The 18,749-nt window shown below is 41.8% G+C and overlaps 1 protein-coding gene across 1 annotated transcript in view; it reads right to left on the bottom strand.

The window, feature by feature from the left end:
* Positions 1–18,749, bottom strand: part of MALRD1 (MAM and LDL receptor class A domain containing 1) — a 481,748-nt gene that overhangs the window by 373,937 nt on the left and 89,062 nt on the right. Inside the window, 2 exon segments of the mRNA XM_043509412.1 lie at positions 1,840–1,932; positions 12,784–12,953. Coding sequence (XP_043365347.1) covers positions 1,840–1,932; positions 12,784–12,953 — 263 coding nt within the window.

Raw genomic sequence — 18,749 nt, 5'->3', positions numbered from 1 at the left:
GTCTGCAGAAGAGAAGAATGAGGGGGGATTTGATAGCTGCTTTCAACTACCTGAAAGGGGGTTTCAAAGAGGATGGCTCTAGACTGTTCTCAATGGTAGCAGATGACAGAACGAGGAGTAATGGTCTCAAGTTGCAACGGGGGAGGTTTAGATTGGATATTAGGAAAAACTTTTTCACTAAGAGGGTGGTGAAACACTGGAATGCGTTACCTAGGGAGGTGGTAGAATCTCCTTCCTTGAGGTTTTTAAGGTCAGGCTTGACAAAGCCCTGGCTGGGATGATTTAACTGGGACTTGGTCCTGCTTTGAGCAGGGGGTTGGACTAGATGACCTTCTGGGGTCCCTTCCAACCCTGATATTCTATGATTCTATGATTCTATTACTCCCCTATAGCCATCTGGTCTGACCCTATCACAGCTGAAATTTCCCATGTTGGGTGTCTGCTTCACAATGAATTATTTTTTAAAGGTTCATTTGCTTCCAAGAGTATGGCTAGAGAAAAATATATTGCCCACGTTAATTTTTTTTACAACTGTTTCACTGATAAGATGCAGCTCCTCCATGCCTCAGAGCTACCACTTACTCCACAGGTAGAGGACTATGCTGAAAAAATTGTATGTTATCATGAAATTAAAGATTATTATAATGCACATAGGTGCTGACTTCCTCTCTATGCAGGGGTGCTCAAAGCCCGCTCCACCCAGGCCCTGCCCCCACTCAACCCCTCCTCCTATCCCCCACCCCAGCCCAGCCCATCTTTTCCTGCCCCACCTCTTCCTACCCTCTCCCCCAAGCGCACCGCATCCCTGCTCCTGTTCCTCCCTCCCAGTGCCTCCTGCATGCCACAGAACAGCTCAGTGGGGCTGCAGGTGGGTGGGAGGCACTGGTGGGAGTTTGGCTGCCATTGGGTGCTAAGCACCCACTAATTTTGTTCCGTGGGTGCTCCAGGGCTGGAGCACCCACAGAATCGGCACCTATGATAATGCGTATGCACAAGAGAGGCAAAATAAGGTTGTACAGGTAACCTTAATTCTGGCATTTCCTAACTTTTGAGTACAAATTCAATGTGTGTGGGGGGGTTGTTTGTTTTTTATGTAATAACTCATAGGGCGTAAGCCCTGTTCTTTATTCAGCTTAATTCAGCTTTCTTACTTTACAGTTTCCTTGGCACATAATCCATGCAATGTAAAGGGCTTATTGTGGTTTGCTCATTCACTGAAATTAATTGATTCTAGTACACCTAAAGACTAGGGAAACTGATTGTTTAGATACCTTTCAGTAACTGTAATGAGCCAAATATTCTCTTCCCCCACAAGTTTTTTTTTAAAATTGATGGAGTTTGCATATACCTTACGTATAAAATACCAGAACAAATACATTACTAAAACAAAATTAGAAGAGAGACCCAATAATTCACTGAAGATTTTAAGAACTAAATTCTGGAAACATTTGCATTCTTCTTTGAACCAAAAGAATCAAAGAGGCTCTCTCTTCTCACTGACATTGGTGTTCATCAGGAATAACTCCACAGAAATTACTGGAGTTTCATTGGTGTTAAATGGTGTAAGAAGTGAGAGAAGAATCAGGGCCAAGCTGACTACTGTATGGGGATACATCTTTTACACATTTGTAATTAAAGCTACTGGCTGCAGGATGCTTTGTTAGATTGTGTTCTGTTGAACTATAACCAGAGCCTAAGTTGCACCCAGTCAATTAAAATCAGAGAGCCATTGAGAATAAACATGATTTTAGTAAGTTATCTTAATTTCCTAGAAGCTTTAAAAACAATAACAAAATTATGCATTTGCAGAAGACAAGTGCTTGCCTTTTTCACTCATACCTTTAATTTTTTTATACTTGCTGGTACCTGCACATCTGTTCTAACCCACTCATTGTTAGTTGATGTGTTGGTTTCCCACAGCACTTGTTCCTCCTGTCAGATGTAGAATAAGAAGTTACAATGAAAAAGTTTATCTCCCAGTGAGTTATCTGAACTTTTTTTCCCCCTTGATCTTTTCATACCACAACCAGAACTTCCCATCTGGCCTGTCACTTTCAGTGAGGAAACATGACTGCGTGTTTTTATTTGTAATCTTTACATTACTCTTCTAGCCTGGACTCCCAGGGAGAGATGGGAGAAACAGACACATTTATAGTGATTAAACAAGTTAATTGCTTAATTAATCAGGAGATAACTTGGTAGCAGTAAAATTAATTGCTACGCAAATTGCCGCCATTTTTGCTGAACTGAGTTTGAATTTAGTGAGATGTTTCTACTAAATATTGTTGGCTCTCACTGAAATCAAAGGTATGATTGGGAAAATATCCCACAGACATTTATGAAAGGAGGATGGGGTCCTCATGTGTTTGGGGCTGTTGGTTTATTAACTATTTATTTATGATTAATTATCATTTTAACTAAGCATAGCGACATGTGTTACCATTATATTTAGTCTGCTTACTTGTAACTGAATCTAGGGCTTGTCAAAACTGCCAGATCAACTGTACTGAAAACTGAGGTTATTTTCTATTCACAGAACAAGTGAAGTATGGACAGTGGCGCTGAGAACTTCCCCACCAAGCAACAGCAATGTGCTTGAGCCCTGGTCTCTATTCCCACTCTGTCTTTGAACCGTATGCTGCAAATGACGAGAGGACCAGTTATGCTTTTGCTCACCTTATGCAAACTATCTAAACCCCTTTGATTTCATAATTTTATGAAAACTCTCATGATTATTCTGCTTCTGGTCACAACCACAACTAGACAGTTCAGAGGCCAGTTTAAATAAACAAACTAAACTTTTACACATTTCATAAGAAGGTTCAAGGAATGAGTAGAAAAAACAGGACGGAGAACATTAAGGAAAATGTTATAATTCCATTATATAAATCAATGGTGCAGCTTCATCTGGAATATGGTGTGCAGAACTGGCTGCCCCATCTCAAAAAAGATATTGCAGAGGGGAGCTTAGAATGTTCTCTGTACAGTTTGTTTGTCTGAAACTTGTATTGTTTTTGCATGGATTAATCTTCCTCCTCTGTCTCTAGCACATTCCTTTTCTTTGCTTATTTCCCCAATCTCCCCTTTAGAACGTTCTACATATTCTTCCAGCATTTGCCTACCTGGAGATCTTTGGGATATATTTTAGTGATTAGGACTGGATGAAGAGCAAAACTACTGTTGCTTAAAGCACATATAGTTGAAGCATATAAATATTAAATAGATAGGGATATTGGGACCTGGCTGTGAGCGTCCAGCTTCCTTTCTTCCAATAGTATTTTTTTGAGATGGACATGGGCAAGAGTTGTGGGATGTCTTCCTTTTTCTTACAGTGCATTTCAGCTGCTATCCTTACAGTTGGCAGAGATAACTATATCTTTTCCCTTAACTATTTCCTTCTGAACTCCAGTTATAAAAATAAAATATTCATTATTTTTGACATATCTCTACAAGTGCATTCACACACACGGCTGTGGTGACTGCACTGAATTCCCCGCTACTTTCATTTCAGTGAGTAACATGGAACAAATACTTGTTTCCCCCCATGATGACTAAGGGACCGCTTTTCACTATGCCTGCAGGGGAGTTTTTTGTAAATGGTATTGAACATTTGAAGATACTTCAGTGCACGTGGGTGAGGACAGGCCTTCACATATAGTGGAAGGTTAAGAATTAAGTTATCTTTTACTGCCTTCTCTCCACCTGCTTTGTAACCATATAATAAAGAAAAATCACTCCAAAAATAAAATGTTCTTTTAGCCTGTTTTTGTTCTTTTCTCACCAGGGCTCTTCTCTGGAGTAGGTATAAGCTATGAATCATTTAAAATATTTATGAAAAACCTTTTTAAAAGTATTGCCTTTGATGAGCTGGTGGCTCAGGCTCTCAGACTGATATCAGGGAAGACAAAATTAACTTGCAAGAAAAAGCACCCTTTGGGGGTTCAGCCTATCACATCTACAAACAACACAATCAGTTACTGCTCAGTTCTTTTAATTTTCAGGAGGGAAAAGGCTTCAACCCCTTTGTCCCAGTTTTACTTTTAGAGGATACAAGTTCTGAAGTTTTCAGAATAGCAGCCGTGTTAGTCTGTATCCGCAAAAAGAACAGGAGTACTTGTGGCACCTTAGAGACTAACAAATTTATTAGAGCATAAGCTTTCATGGGATACAACCCACTTCACTGGATGCATAGAATGGAACATATAGTAAGAAGTGTGTGTGTGTGTATATATATACATATACACACACACACACACACACACACACAGAAGGTGGAAGTTGCCATACAAACTATAAGAGGCAAATTAATTAAGATGAGCTATTATCAGCAAGAGAAAAAAACTTTTGTAGTGATAATCAAGACAGCCCATTTAGACAGTTGACAAGAAGGTGTGAGGATACATAACATAGGAAAATAAATTCAATATGTGTATTGACCCAGCCACTTCCAGTCTCTATTCAAACCCAAGTTAATGGTATCTAGTTTGCATATTAATTCAAACTCAGCAGTTTCTCGTTGGACCTGTTTCTGAAGCTTTTCTGTTGCAAAATTGCCACCCTTAAGTCTTTTACTGAGTGGCCAGAGAGGTTGAAATGTTCTCCTGTCGGTTTTTGAATGTTATGATTCCTGATGTCAGATTTGTGTCCATTTATTCTTTTGCATTGAAAGCACATGATTTGGAGGCAGAACTTCCTGACTCTGCCACAAACTTCCTTAAGTAAGTCAGTTAGTATCCAATTCCGCAAAGACTTAGGCACTCAACTTTATGCACAGTGAGTAGTCCAACTGAAGGCAATGGGACACAATGCCTAAAGTTACGCATATTTGTAAATCTTTGCAGGAGTGGGGCTTTAGTCTCTACAACTCTCAGTTTCCCAATCTGTAAAGTGGGGTAATGGTGCTCACCTATTTTATGGAGTTAAGGATATATTAATGATTCTAAAGTGCCTTAACTGGAAGGCAATCTACAAGTGGCAAGTACTATCACTGTATTATCTCTGAAGTCATTAAGATGGTTGCTGTGAACATTGGAAGAGGCGAGGGGTTAAAACAATATTTTCTCTGTCCTTCTCCATGTGTAACAGACAGAAATGTAAGTTTCTCTACTTCATCCTATGAACAGGTTTCCTGATCTGCAGGATAAGAGAATCTCAGTGTCCATTCAATCCTTGGCCTCTGTTGAAATAGGCAACAAGGATGACGGTAGCTTTAATGATACATATACTTGTCCTCTAAGAACTGAACTGATACCTGCTCATTTCACATCAGCCAGCTAAGACACCCAAGAGTCATCAGATGGGATCAATTTGCTGTCTCTAAATATAGGCCATATTGAAACTGATTCAGAGATGAAAAGCAAGCTAAGAGCTTTGCTAACTTCATCTTCCCTCTTTTCCAGAGATTTAACCTTGGATAACACTCTGCATTCACTTCTGGGGGGAAAAATGTAATTTGGTAAGAGATCATCTAATTGTCAGTTTATTTTGAACATTGCCCTGCAGTTCAACAGTTTTTCTAGCTTTTACAGGTGGATCTATTTGAATTTCCTCATATTTCTGTGGCTCATTTTTTTTGGCCAATTTTGAAAACTTGCTCCTTTTCTTCAAGAGCTTAGGCTTTGTCTACACTAGCACTTATGTCAGCAAAAATAGTGTCAATCAGGGATGTGAAAAAACACCCTCCCCCCCCAACTGACATAAGTTTCACTGACAAAAGCACTGGTGTGGACAGCACAAAGTCGGTAGGAGCTACTGCCGTTCATTTTTGGGGAAGGGTTGATTATGACGGTGAGAGAGAGCTCTCCCGCTGGCACAGAGCAGCTACACAGGAGGCCTTACAGTGGTGCAGCTGCAGCCATGCTGCTGTAAGGTCCATAGTATAGACAGCCTTAGACCATGTCTACACTACAAAGTTAAGTCAACTTCATGTAAGTCGACATCAAGCCTCCGATTTAAGCAAGTCGATCTTGCGTGTCCACACTACACTCATTGTGTCGGCAAAGTGCATCCTCAGTAGCAGGGCTTGCATCTATGTACTGAGCACTGCACTGTGAGTAGCTATCCCACAGTGCACAGAGCCGAGTGGAATTTTGGGTTGGGTTTGGAATGCCTTATGGGATGAAAACATTGGAGTGGGTGACTATGGGACATGGCGTTAGCTTCCCATGATGCACTTATCTCCCTCCCTCCCTAAAATCAACAGCAAACAAACCAAGCTTTTTTCACGCCTTTTTTCATAAGCCTGGGTTACCCGCATGGACGCCATAACATGATAAGCATGGACCCTGTACACTGGACCCTGTACATTAGCTGTACACTGCAGTATTTACACAGCTGATACAGGAGCTGCCGCACGGAACAATGTGATGCCATGCAAGCAGCCCTGCTGAAAGACAGAGTGGAGCAATTCACAGTTGCTGGCGACAGTCACACATCATCTTGACATGGTTGAGCGCCATTTCTGGGTCCAGGAAACAAGCACTGACTGGTGGCACTGCATCATTATGCAGCTATGGGATGACGAGCAGAGGCTGCAGAACTTTCGAATGCATAAGGCCACTTTCCAGGAACTGTGTGAAGAGCTTTCCCCAGCCTTGAAGCGCAGCAATACTAAAATTAGAGGTGCTTGACAGTGGAGCAGCGAGTGGAGATAGTTCTGTGAAAGCTTGCAATGCCAGCCTGCTACCAGTCAGTGGGGAATCAATTCAGAGTGGATAAATCTACTGTGATATTTGTTGTGATACAAATTTTCAGGGCCATCAACAGACTTCTGCTAAGAAGGGCAGTGACTCTGGGCAACATAGTGGATGGTTTTTCCATGATGGGGTTCCCTAACTGGGGTCAGGAGCTATATGGAATGCATATCCTTATCATGGTACCAGACCACCTTGCCAAAGATTACATAAACTGAAAGGTGTATTTCTCAATGTTGTTGCAAGTGCTTGTGGATCACAGGGGCCGTTTTACTGACATCAATGTGGGATGGTTGGAAAAGGTGCATGGAATGTGCCTTTGGAAATTTAAAAGGTTGCTGGCACAGTCTGCTTACTAGGTTAGACCTCAGTGAAAGCAATATCCCCATTGCTATTGCTGCCTGCTGTGCTCTCCATCATATCTGTGAAACAAAGGGAGACAAGTTTCCGCCGGAGTGGGGGGTTGAGGCTGATCACCTGGCAGCCAATTGTGAGCAGCCAGACACCAGGGCAATAAGATCAAGGAGCTCTGCATCTCCGTGAGGCTTTGACTGTTTCAGCAATAAGCCAGAGCAATATGACACTTATCTGTGTTGTTCCTTACCAAACTGTCCCCCGCATTGTATTTTCTCCCCTGTAAACTCCACCCTCACCAAGCACCATGTGTTGAATGAATAGGTGAATTCAAACTGGAGCAGGTACAGAGAAGGGCTACTAGGATGATCCGAGGAATGGAAAACTTGTCTTATGAAAGGAGACTTAAGGAGCTTGGCTTGTTTAGCCTAACTAAAAGAAGGTTGAGGGGAGATATGATTGCTCTCTATAAATATATCAGACGGATAAATACAGGAGAGGGAGAGGAATTATTTCAGCTCAGCACCAATGTGGACACAAGAACAAATGGGTATAAACTGGCCACCAGGAAGTTTAGACTTGAAATCAGACGAAGGTTTTTAACCATCAGAGGAGTGAAGTTTTGGAATAGCCTTCCAAGGGAAGCAGTGGGGACAAAAGATCTATCTGGCTTTAAGATTCTACTCGATAAGTTTATGGAGGAGATGGTATGATGGGATAATGGGATTTTGGTAAGTAATTGATCTTTAAATATTCAGGGTAAATAGGCCAAATCCCCTGAGATGGGATATTAGATGGATGGGATCTGAGTTACTATAGAAAATTCTTTCCTGGGTATCTGGCTGGTGAATCTTGCCCATATGCTCAGGGTTTAGCTGATTGCCATATTTGGGGTCGGGAAGGAATTTTCCTCCAGGGCAGACTGGAGAGGCCCTGGAGGTTTTTCGCCTTCCTCTGTAGCATGGGGCATGGATGACTTGAGGGAGGCTTCTCTGCTCCTTGAAGTCTTTGAACCATGATTTAAGGACTTCAATAGCTCAGACATGGGTGAGGTTTTTCATAGGAGTGGGTGGGTGAGATTCTGTGGCCTGCGCTGTGCAGGAGGTCGGACTAGATGATCAGAATGGTCCCTTCTGACCTTAGTATGTATGAATCTATGAATCTATGAATAAAGAGCCTTTTCTCCTCAATCTGTTAAGTTTTATTATGCTCACAAACACACAGACAGAGTAAAGAAAAGTAAGACAACCTGGGACAAAAGGGCTGATAACACTTTGGGGGGAGGCAAGGGAACAAGGAAAGCTTGCTTACAGATGCACTGCAACAACAATCAAAGGTGTGGGAAGGAGTGCCTTCTGGTCCTTGTACCCTCCCCTAATGTTGAGTGCAAGGAATACTGAACTCCCCCCAGCCCCCGCCACCTCATAGAACATTTGGGGTAGGAGATGAAGAACTGGGCGATGATGGCAGCAGGTTCAGCATAGGCTGCAAAGGGACTCTAGCATCCAGCTGCCTTTCTTGAACCTTAACCAGATGCCTCAACATATCAGATTGCTCCTTCATAATCCGCAGCATCTCTTCCTGCGTGGCTCGCTCTTGTTCCCTGCATGCTCTCCTATCCTGCCCATCCGTGTCCAGGTTCTCGGATAGTGTAATCCTCCATGCGCTGAGCTCCATCTTGTCACTCTCAGAAGCGCACATTAACTCACTGAACATGTCCTCCTGAGGCTTAGTTTTCAGTCTTCTAATCTAGGAAAGTCTCTGTCCCAGTGTGGAGGATGCATCGATGGACAAGGTTTCAGCTGCAAGGAATGCAAAGCACAGGGGCAGCACTGACAGTTCATTCATTGTTTCTGGTGCAAGGTTAATTCTTTTTATAAAAAAAAGAAACCACACCCCTCAATGCGCTTCACTGCAAGCCACAATGTAATCCTAGCCGCTGGCTACTGCGAGAGTCGGTTTGCTGCTCCAGACATGGCGAGTAAGGCCAGGGGTCTTGTGCTGCTGCTTTTGTGAAGACATCATCCTTGAGATCACAGGCTGGAACCTGAGAAAAGTCCCCTTTTCCCTAGCAACCCGGATGGTGCTTGAGGACAGGCACCAGTGTAAAGCCTTCCAAATAGTTTGTATTTTACAAAAGCAGCTCTGGGTTGGGGAAAGAGACAAACTGAAAGCCCTCCCCCATTTTTTTCAGTGTTGCTTGCAATACACGGTGATCCCTTCCAACCACAACCATGCATGTTTAGGAAAGCACAGTTGTGTGACCCCAATTTCACCAAATAGAGGGCGGATTACTTATTGAATTATTTGCAGTTTAATGGCTAGCATTGAAAACTTCCCCGTTTCCTCTAGGTGATCCTATGCGATATCACTCTCCTACGGGTAACAGAGGCAGCAAGGGAGCAAGTGCCTGGGTACAGACCTGGTCCTTATGCTGCAATGCTGTGTGCTGCAATGATGCCAGCAGAGTTAATACTGGAGTGGTGCAGGAAAACGTCCTACCAGGGTGGACAAAATAAGGCAGCCCTTCTGAAAACCCTTCTGCAAAGGATTGCAAAGTACCTCCATGAAAGCTTCCTAGAAATCTCCATGGAGGATTTCCGAGACATCACCGTGCACATAAACAGTCTTTTTTTTTTGAGAGCACCCTCTGCATAGCTGGAGTGGCCACCAATACCCACTACACCTACTTTTTTGTTTATATTAAACATAAAAAATAATAGCATGTAACTACTTCCAGTTTGATTGGAAATCTGTACTCAATGAAAGTGCCTTCCCCGGCATCACACTCCGCTGCCAACTGGTCCTGTGAAGGGATGAGCTCCAGGGTTAAAAAACAATTCTTGGCTGTTGGGGAGAATGGATCCTCCACTTGCCTGCCTCACATTCTCCTCCTCCTCCTCTTCCTCATCCTCATCAACAATGTCCTCCTCGTTGTTGCTTGAGGTAGCCCGGGGCTCCTGGGAGATATCCATGGAGCTTTTTGGGGTAGTGGTGTCACCGCCAAGAATCGCATGCAGCTTCTCATAAAAGCGGCATGTCTGTGGGGCAGAACCAGAACGACTGTTCGCCACTCTTGTCTTCTGGCACAAGTGTCCCTGGTGTAGCCCTTCTCCCCCATGCCCCGCACGATCTTGGCATAGATGTCAGCATTTCTTCTGCTGGATCAGAGCTCTGCCTACACAGACTTTTCTCCCCACACAACAATAAGATCCACCACCTCATGTGTACTCCATGCTAGAGTGTGTTTACAGCCTTCAGTTTCCTTGATCAGCTGTACGGGCAAGCTGATCAAACAGGAAATGAAAATTTAAAAGTTCGCAGGGCTTTAACCGGGGAGCGGCTGTTTCCTGCATACCTGGCTGACGTGCAGTGGAGTTGAAAGCGCTGTCTAGAATGGTCACAGCAGAGCACTGTGGGACACCTCCTGGAGGCAAATTCATTTGAACTACACAACACAGTGTGTACACTATCCCTATGTCTTCCCATGGATGTTGAATCAAGCGCTACACCTCTCGTGGAGGAGAAGTATAGAAGTTGACTTTACAGGCCACTTAGATCAATGGAAGAGACTCGATTGTGTAGACTCATACATTATCAGTGGAAACTGAATGCATCCGATGAAGTGAGCTGTAGCTCATGAAAGTTTATGCTCAAATAAATTTGTTAGTCTCTAAGGTGCCACAAATACTCCTTTTCTTTTTGTGAATACAGACTAACACGGCTGCTACTCTGAAACTTAAGTTTGCAGTGTAGACCAGGCCTAAGTGTCTGAATAGCACTGGGTAGGGATTGTTTCCCCACCCCTTAAACATTAGGCAGTAAGCTGCCAAGCTAAAGGGGCTTTTATGCAGAGTCTTTCAATGTGATTTACAGCTCATGGCAGTTCCAACTAAACTCACATACAGTAAATACATTTTGACTGTAAGAAAAATGCAATAATTAAAACATCAAAAGGGAAAGATAAATTGTGGAACCATAGTAGATCAAATTGATATAGGGACTGTCAATAAAATATCTTTAGTGTGCATATCAAGGAGCCTATTATCAATCAATTAGATTAACTTCCCTGTGTTTTGAAGGCTGACCTTTCTGTCCTCTTTCCCCTATTCTCTCCCTTAAGCAGGGAGAAAAAAGGAAAAATTAAATGAGCTAAAAATAACTGAGCAAACCACTTAAGCTTGTGCATAATTTTAAGAACATGAGAAGATCTACTGAAGTTGATAGATCCACCTCTGTGTATGGCAGGGAGATGGGACTCTGTTGGAATTAATATAAATGGGAATACAGAGACCGTCTCTTGTGTTAGCAGGTCAGGGCTATGGTTTAGAATGCGCACTACACTGCAGTTCCCAGATACAATACCATGTGATAGATAAACATTAGTATCCCTATTTTACAGACAAGAAAAGGAGACAGAAAAGATCTAGTGCTTTGCTCATGGCTACATAATGAGTTTGTGGGGAGCTAGGATTAACATTCAAGAGTTCCTGCCACCCATTACTATATTCAGATCAGGTCTACCCTACAGACCTGTATCGGTATAACTACGTCACTCAAGGGTGTGAAAAATCCATAGCCCCGAGCAACATAGTTATACCAACACCCCTCTCTCTCCCCCCCCACAGTTTGTGTAGGCAGCGCTACGGCGACAGGATCACTTCTCCCATCAATCCCACCTCATGGAGATGGATTAAATACACTGATGGGAGACACTCTCCCATTGGCATCGGAGCATCATCACCGAAGCGCTACCACGGCGCAGCTGCACCATTGTACGTGAAGACAGCCCCACAGACCACGAGACAATGCCACTGGGCAATGCTATTTCATTACATAAGCCTTGTGCGCGCAGCATGGCGAAGCTCTCCTCCTTTCTGATACTTGCTGGGTGGAGCGACAATTTAATTTTAGTCCCATCATTAAAATATGGAGAGCCCCTAGCCAATGAGACCAGCTGCAGTGCTAATGCCTTGAGTGAGTAATTGTACAGTAGCATCAATACTACGTTCTATGACAGGACTATTACAAGGGAGAAATTTACTAGGGATTCTCAGTGGCATCCTAACAGCAGAATGTCTCCTTGTTACAGATGCAGTGGTGTCAAGTAGAATAATAAAGGAGCCTGCATCGGGATTTATAATTCAGTTTGACATTACAATTAGCACCCAGCACTATTCTTTGTGACTGCTTATCACAAGAAAAAGGTGACTGTGTTATAGAATAAAGTAGAACACGTGACCAGTTGGTGCAGGAGTTGCTCCCCACTTTGTGCGGACATATGATGCAAGAATCTTTGCTTTCTACTGCCTCTGCACAGGGGACAGGCACAGTCTGAGCCTCCAGTTACCAATGCAAGTGGTATTAATTTCCCCAAAGGGACCTAGCCCAGCACGGAGGGAAGCACACATTGCATCATTTTAAAGGCACCACAGGTGCTGCTGTTGTCTGCTCCCTGGAAATCCCAAAAAGCCTTAACTCTGGCTGAGACAACCAAAGTACATCCTAGGATTTAAAAGCCATGTGGCCAGGTCCTCCCCGGGTTTAAATCAGTGCAGCTCCATGAAGTTCAACGGAGCCATGGTGATTTAAACCATCTGAGGATCTGGCCCCCAGTCTGTTCCTAAATGTGAGGTATGAACACGTACTACTAGACAAGGCTTCCTGGTTTTTTGACTGACAAGAGCAGGACTTTCATTTCTTTACAGTCTGAAAATGAAAGAAAGTTTCTCCTTACCTTATTAGTATACTTATTCGTATACAGTACCACTTTGAGAACACTGCTATCTGCCATGGAGTAATAAAATTGAAAATGGCAATTCTTGCCAAAGCAGTGATACATGGAGCTGTTAAGATAAGCACTTTTGTATAATGTGTTGTCATTAGCTCCCATACACACATAATGGCCTGGAAAAAAAAAAGAAAAAAAACTGTATACCATTTCACAAGACACCTCTTTCCCTCAGTCCTTAAAAATAAGGAATACTGGATTCCTGTCATCAAAAAGACAACTAATGGTTTCAACACCAGGATCTGGTTGTCTTGTTCTAAACTTATGAAATGATGTGACTTGAATTGACAGGAATTTCTTATGAAAAAACCCTATAACGATTTTGTTTATACTATGACCCCATGCACTCAAATGTTCATATCAGCTGATGCTATCCTAAAGCTTCAGACAGTAATACTCTCAGGCCACAACCTGTCTCACGTTCTGTTTAGCTGCTTCACATTTTCAGTCATTCCATATCTAATCATTGTTGGATTTTATCTGAAGTTGGCCTTTCTTCCTTCCCAGTGTGTTTCTAGTAAATATATTTCACAGTAAAACTGCTATAGTCTCTAAAGAATGAAAAAAGGACGGGGGAAGGGGAGAAATTCTGCCCTCCTGCAGAAAACACCATGAGGTGTAAGATCTCTACAGAGCTTATGTGTACACCAAAGTGTCGGCAGCACACTGTCTTTCCATCTGAAGCAGGAAACCAATTTGGGCTTTTCTTGACCTGCTGCCCCTCATAAAAGTGTTTCTGCAGAGACCTAAAAGAATACCTTATGTCCTCAACAGTCTCTTTTTATCTATCAGAAATAAAAAGACAAGACACCTGTTTTAGCTAGAGCATAGCTTTTTTTCCTCCCGAGTCATAGGATACTTTGCTATTTTCTGCAGCTCCCAGTTAAGATATTTCATGACATACTTGTTTGTTATTAAATCACTTTCACCTTCTGTAAATATAATTTTGATCTCAAATTTAGACCATACTCCTGGAATGCTTGAAACATAAAAGAGGGAAATGGCATTTTATAAAAAAGGTTTACAGTTGATTTTGCCACATATTCCCCCTCATTGCTGCTCTTTTGCACTTGTTATTTAGGATTCCATATTGCAATACAGTGCCTACTATCCCTCTTCATCACTGAACCTAACCTTCATAGAGATAGCAATATTAAAAAAAATACAGTGTGCTAGTCTATACAGATTCAGAAAGCATCTATATTTTTATGACTGTTGCACGATGAGATCAGCCCATAAATTAGCGGTAGAATTTCTTGTGCCCATTCTTCAACTGAATTCAGAATCCTACAGCTGATAATATTACATCAGGAGCTGGGCAAATAACTGATTTTTCCATTTACTGGCCCTTTCAAAAAATTGGTTCAACAATCTCAACTGGAAAATTGTGAAAACTGTTGGTAAATCGAAAAAGTCAATAAAGATTTCATTTCAGGTTCAACAAAATATCTTGTTGAACCTGAAATGAACTAATTTGCTTTGTTCTCAGGAACTTTTTTTTTTTTAACATAAAAGCAAAGCAAATGAAAGGCTAGATTAAAAAAAAACACGGCTTGGCAGGTGCCTCCCTTATAACTGTTAGACCTGTGGTTAGAGCATTCACGTGGGATGTGGAGACTCAGGTTCAGTCCCCATCTCTGCCTGATGTGGAGCAGGGATTTGAACTCAGGTCTGCCACACTAAGCAGCTAAGGGGAATGCATTCCCAGTTACATTTTACTGATCATTTCAAGAGAGGTGAGAGGGAAGGGTATGATGCACATTTCAGTCCACCCTCTAGGGTCTGAGCATGGTAAGTGCCAAGACAGTCATGTCACCTAGGACTGTGGTATGCCAACAAGGACAAAAATCTGGATCGTACTCTAAGTGGTCTCTTGAGAACTCCAGTCATACTACTAGACAGTGCACTGGAGGAAAACATCTGCCCAGGCTCTCTTCTCCCTACTTATCAGTACAACGGGTTTGGTTCTTATTTTAGAGTTTTGATTTGGTTGCATGGGTACATGACAAACTAGTACCGATGGAAACACTATCTGGATAGGACTAGACAGATTTGAGTATTCCTACCACTTGACTAACAAAGCTTTGTTAGGAAATTGGAGAAAAGTGTGTTAAAACACATTTTAAACTTTACTGTAAGAGGACAGATGTACAGTATGAGGCCACTACATTCATAGCAAAAAGGAGATAATAGACCCTGAAAGGAGTTCAAATAAATGCCCTTCTCAAATAAATTTAAAGAGTCCTTGACCTACAAGGTTATGAGGAAGTAGCAAGAAGCAGCTTTGGAAATTGTGTCTGCTGAAAACTCTCCTCCAACTGCTGAAATAATTTAAGAAAAAATCCAGGTAAAACAACATACATTTTAATGATTTTGGCCATTTTCACAATATATACCTGATTGGATTTGCATCAGTAGTTACTTGTGAGGTTTTTGTTTATGTTAAACCAAGGTGTAGAATCTGTTTTGATTTTTTTTAGGAAGAAAGAACTATGGGAGCACATGCAGCATGGTGTAGGCTTAGAGACTGAAAAAAGAAAAATATCTGGTAATGAATAAAAATACAGTAAGGATAGAAACTATAAGGTTAAAGGAGGGGGAAAAACTCTGAAATAACTTCTAACTGTAGAAAAACTAGGAGAAATAAAGTAACAGAACAAGTGGGGAATGAAGCAACACAGATAAAAAAAATAGAAAAAGTCAGCCAAGGTCCGAAAATATTTTATTAAATTTAAAAATACCAGGAAACGAGGATTTCTCAAATCCTATTGTCAATTCTTTCTTTATAAATATAATTGTCTAGACCTGGACTCCGTAATTTAGTTTCTGACCCCTTCCTATTTATAGTAGTGGAAGCTTTGATCAAAATCACAAGCTAAAGCTTAGTCAAGCTCTATTTGCAAGTTTGAACCTTTCTACAATACATTTTTGAGGTTTCATTACATCGTAGCTCTGGTTTTTAGCATTTTAGCCATTAAGATGACCTCTGCTCTCTCTTTATAACTTGAATAATTAACAAGAAAAGAAATGCTGAAAAAGTGTGCATCAAACAGAGAGGAGCTGAACTACTTCAGAATTGTTGGATACCTTCCAACATTCATGAAGAATTCATTTCTGTGTATTGCTGTGCCTTTTCTTGCATGTGTTTATGTGCTGTTTCTCCTTTACAATATAAAGTGCTTAGAGCAGCCCCAACCCACTGTTTCTGAAGAATATATTCAGCCTACTCAATTACTTGTGTCTATTTACCCAATTAATGATACCCACATACCTGAATGACAGGCATTTAAAAACATGTTCATTTCCAATACAGATTAATTAAGGAAATAAATTTGACCCAGTCATGTACCCAATAGCCATTCCAGCAGATAAAAAGGACAGTTTAGGGTGTTCAGCACCTAGAGAAAAATGATTGCCTGTATTGGCACACATGAAGGCTCATAGCCATTACTGACATAATACTCCACTAATAAGTTAGTGTGTGTCACCGACTGAGGCAATATCCTTCATGTGAGGTGTTCAATTGAAGTCCCTTCTTTGCTAACTGTCCAGGCGGAAATTAAAGGTCCCAGAATAATTCAAAAGAATGGAGGAATCACCTGGGTTTCCTAGGCAGGATTCCCTCTGCCCTATAACATATTTTAATGTCCAGAAATATGTACTATTAATAAGTGCATATAGCAACCACGTTTGCCTACAAGGAAAATACTTACTATCAACATCTTATTCATTGTTATAAAGTACTTTAGGATACAGAGTTGAAAATAACAAAAAGGCAGCCAAGGTCCGAAAAGGTTTTATTAAACTTAAGAATACCAGGAAACGAGGATTATTCAAATCCTATAAGCAATTCTTTCTTTATAAATATAGTTGTCTATAACCCAGATGTTATTTTTTTAAAGCATCTATGTCAACTACTATGACATTTTGCAAGAAGTACTTTGCATCTCTGGGCTCAGTAAGGTTCAAACAGCAATCAATAGACTATAGACTTAAAATGTTACCATTGCAACTAATGCTACATAGAAACATTGGTTATAGTCCTAACAGAAAAGACAAGAACAAAATGTGCCTGGGAGTCCATTCCATGGCATTTTTGATGTTTTCTTATGCTTTCAAAAGTCTTTGTCAAAATATTGTATTAACAATTGTAGCAGTTTTGAATGCCAGGACTATAATAACTAAAGCTACATTTTTATTAAGAACATAAGAACAGCCATACTGGGTCACACGAAAGGTCCATTTCGCCCAGTATCCTGTCTTCTAACAGTGGCCAATGCCAGATGCCCCAGAGGAAATGAACAGGTAATCATCAAGTGATCCATCCCCTGTTGCCCATTCCCAGCTTCTGACAATTGTGGAAATTGTGACAGATAGGGCAATTTCCTGCAATATCCAGGATACATTTTATTGAATTACGTTTATGTATCATTGCGGGCCACGGATTTCATGTAAATCCGTGCAGAAGGGGGACCATAGCCCTCCAGGTACTAAGAACAGTTGTGTGTGTGGGGAGGGCGGGGTGATTAGGCAAATTTACTCAGGTTGTAACACCTTGTGATGGGGTATACAAACCCCACACTGGAGAAAAAGAAGATAAGGAGGTGCTCTGGGCCCAGGCACCCTCGTCCCACTGCACCAAGAAAGCTTGCACAAGCTGAAGTTTAAAAATGGGAAACAAAATAGCTCAATGGCAGGGAAAGTAACTGACCTATATTCTGAGTTCCTGGGAGCTGAGAACACCACAGGCGCTCTTGCTGCGTCAGGCTTGGTGATACTGTCCTGAACAAGCCTGCAAAGGAGGGTGACTTTTGAAGGTCAGAAATGTATTTTTGTGTTCAGTTCTTTACTTTATCCTGTGGGAAGGGGGTGATCCAGAGAGGCAGCTGTATAGCACCCCAAGGTGCAGAGCTTAGCTGTCTACCATTGGGCCCTGGATCAGAGCCCAGTGGAGAGACTGGGCCGGGACTCATTTACCAACCTTTAAAGAGGGGACAATGACAATTGGGAACCTAGTTGGTACAATGATCCTGATCCCAAGCAGCCCTGAAGCCCTTGCTGACTCGTGAAGACTTCCACATTATTGGATTCGTTATGTGTAACCCAAAAGGGGTGGACTTGAACGAGTAACCTGGCCAGAGGTCCACCACAAAGCAGAGTTATAGAGAGAAAGGGGAATGTCTAGGAGGAAGAAAACCTGCCCACTCCCGCCTGACTATTAGGTGGCCTTGGAAGTGAGTGGTCCCCTTCACATGCCTCCAGAAAGCTGCCACCATCTGGAAACAGGCTCGCATTTAAAATTAAGTATTAAGTATACAGATTTGTTTTGTCCTTGGGTGGTTCAATTAAAGGTGTAAAGCGAAACCTTGGAATGTATTGGAGACTAATATAGAGCAGCACCTGTTAGGATATAGATATTCAGGCCTGTCTGTAAAGGCCTATACTTTAAGAATTTAGGTATATGTGTTTATCACTTAGTAAGTTATAGAGGTACAAAACAAGAATCAAAATCAATCTGCCTGTTTGTAGGCCTTTTCTTACTGTGGCAGTCTGAGGCCCTGTGCTTAAGCTAAGGCCTTTGGCTAAGCAGCAGAGGCAGCCATAAGCTGGGAAGTGGTCCTCACCATTCACATTGAAATAAGGTGCTATTGGGCCGTTAGGAATACAATCCTGTCCTGATAGCGCCTATCACCTCCAGATAAAGATGGTTAAAGGAAACTTTGTTTGATAGCATCCTGTCCGGCAAGAACTCACTTACCAAAGCTGAGGTGTGAAATCCTCATTTCTGTGTTGTTCTGTCACTGTAGTCTCCACCTCCCTATTGTTTGTCTGTATAATCTCTGTCTGGTTCTCTAATGGTTTCTGTATAATTAATTTTGTTGGGTGTAAACCAATTAAGGTGGTGGGATATA

Source organism: Dermochelys coriacea, chromosome 2 (assembly GCF_009764565.3).
Source record: "Dermochelys coriacea isolate rDerCor1 chromosome 2, rDerCor1.pri.v4, whole genome shotgun sequence".
Lineage (NCBI taxonomy): Eukaryota > Metazoa > Chordata > Testudines > Dermochelyidae > Dermochelys > Dermochelys coriacea.
Note: the sequence above shows the minus strand (reverse complement) of the source record. Positions and strands in the feature narration are given on the sequence as shown.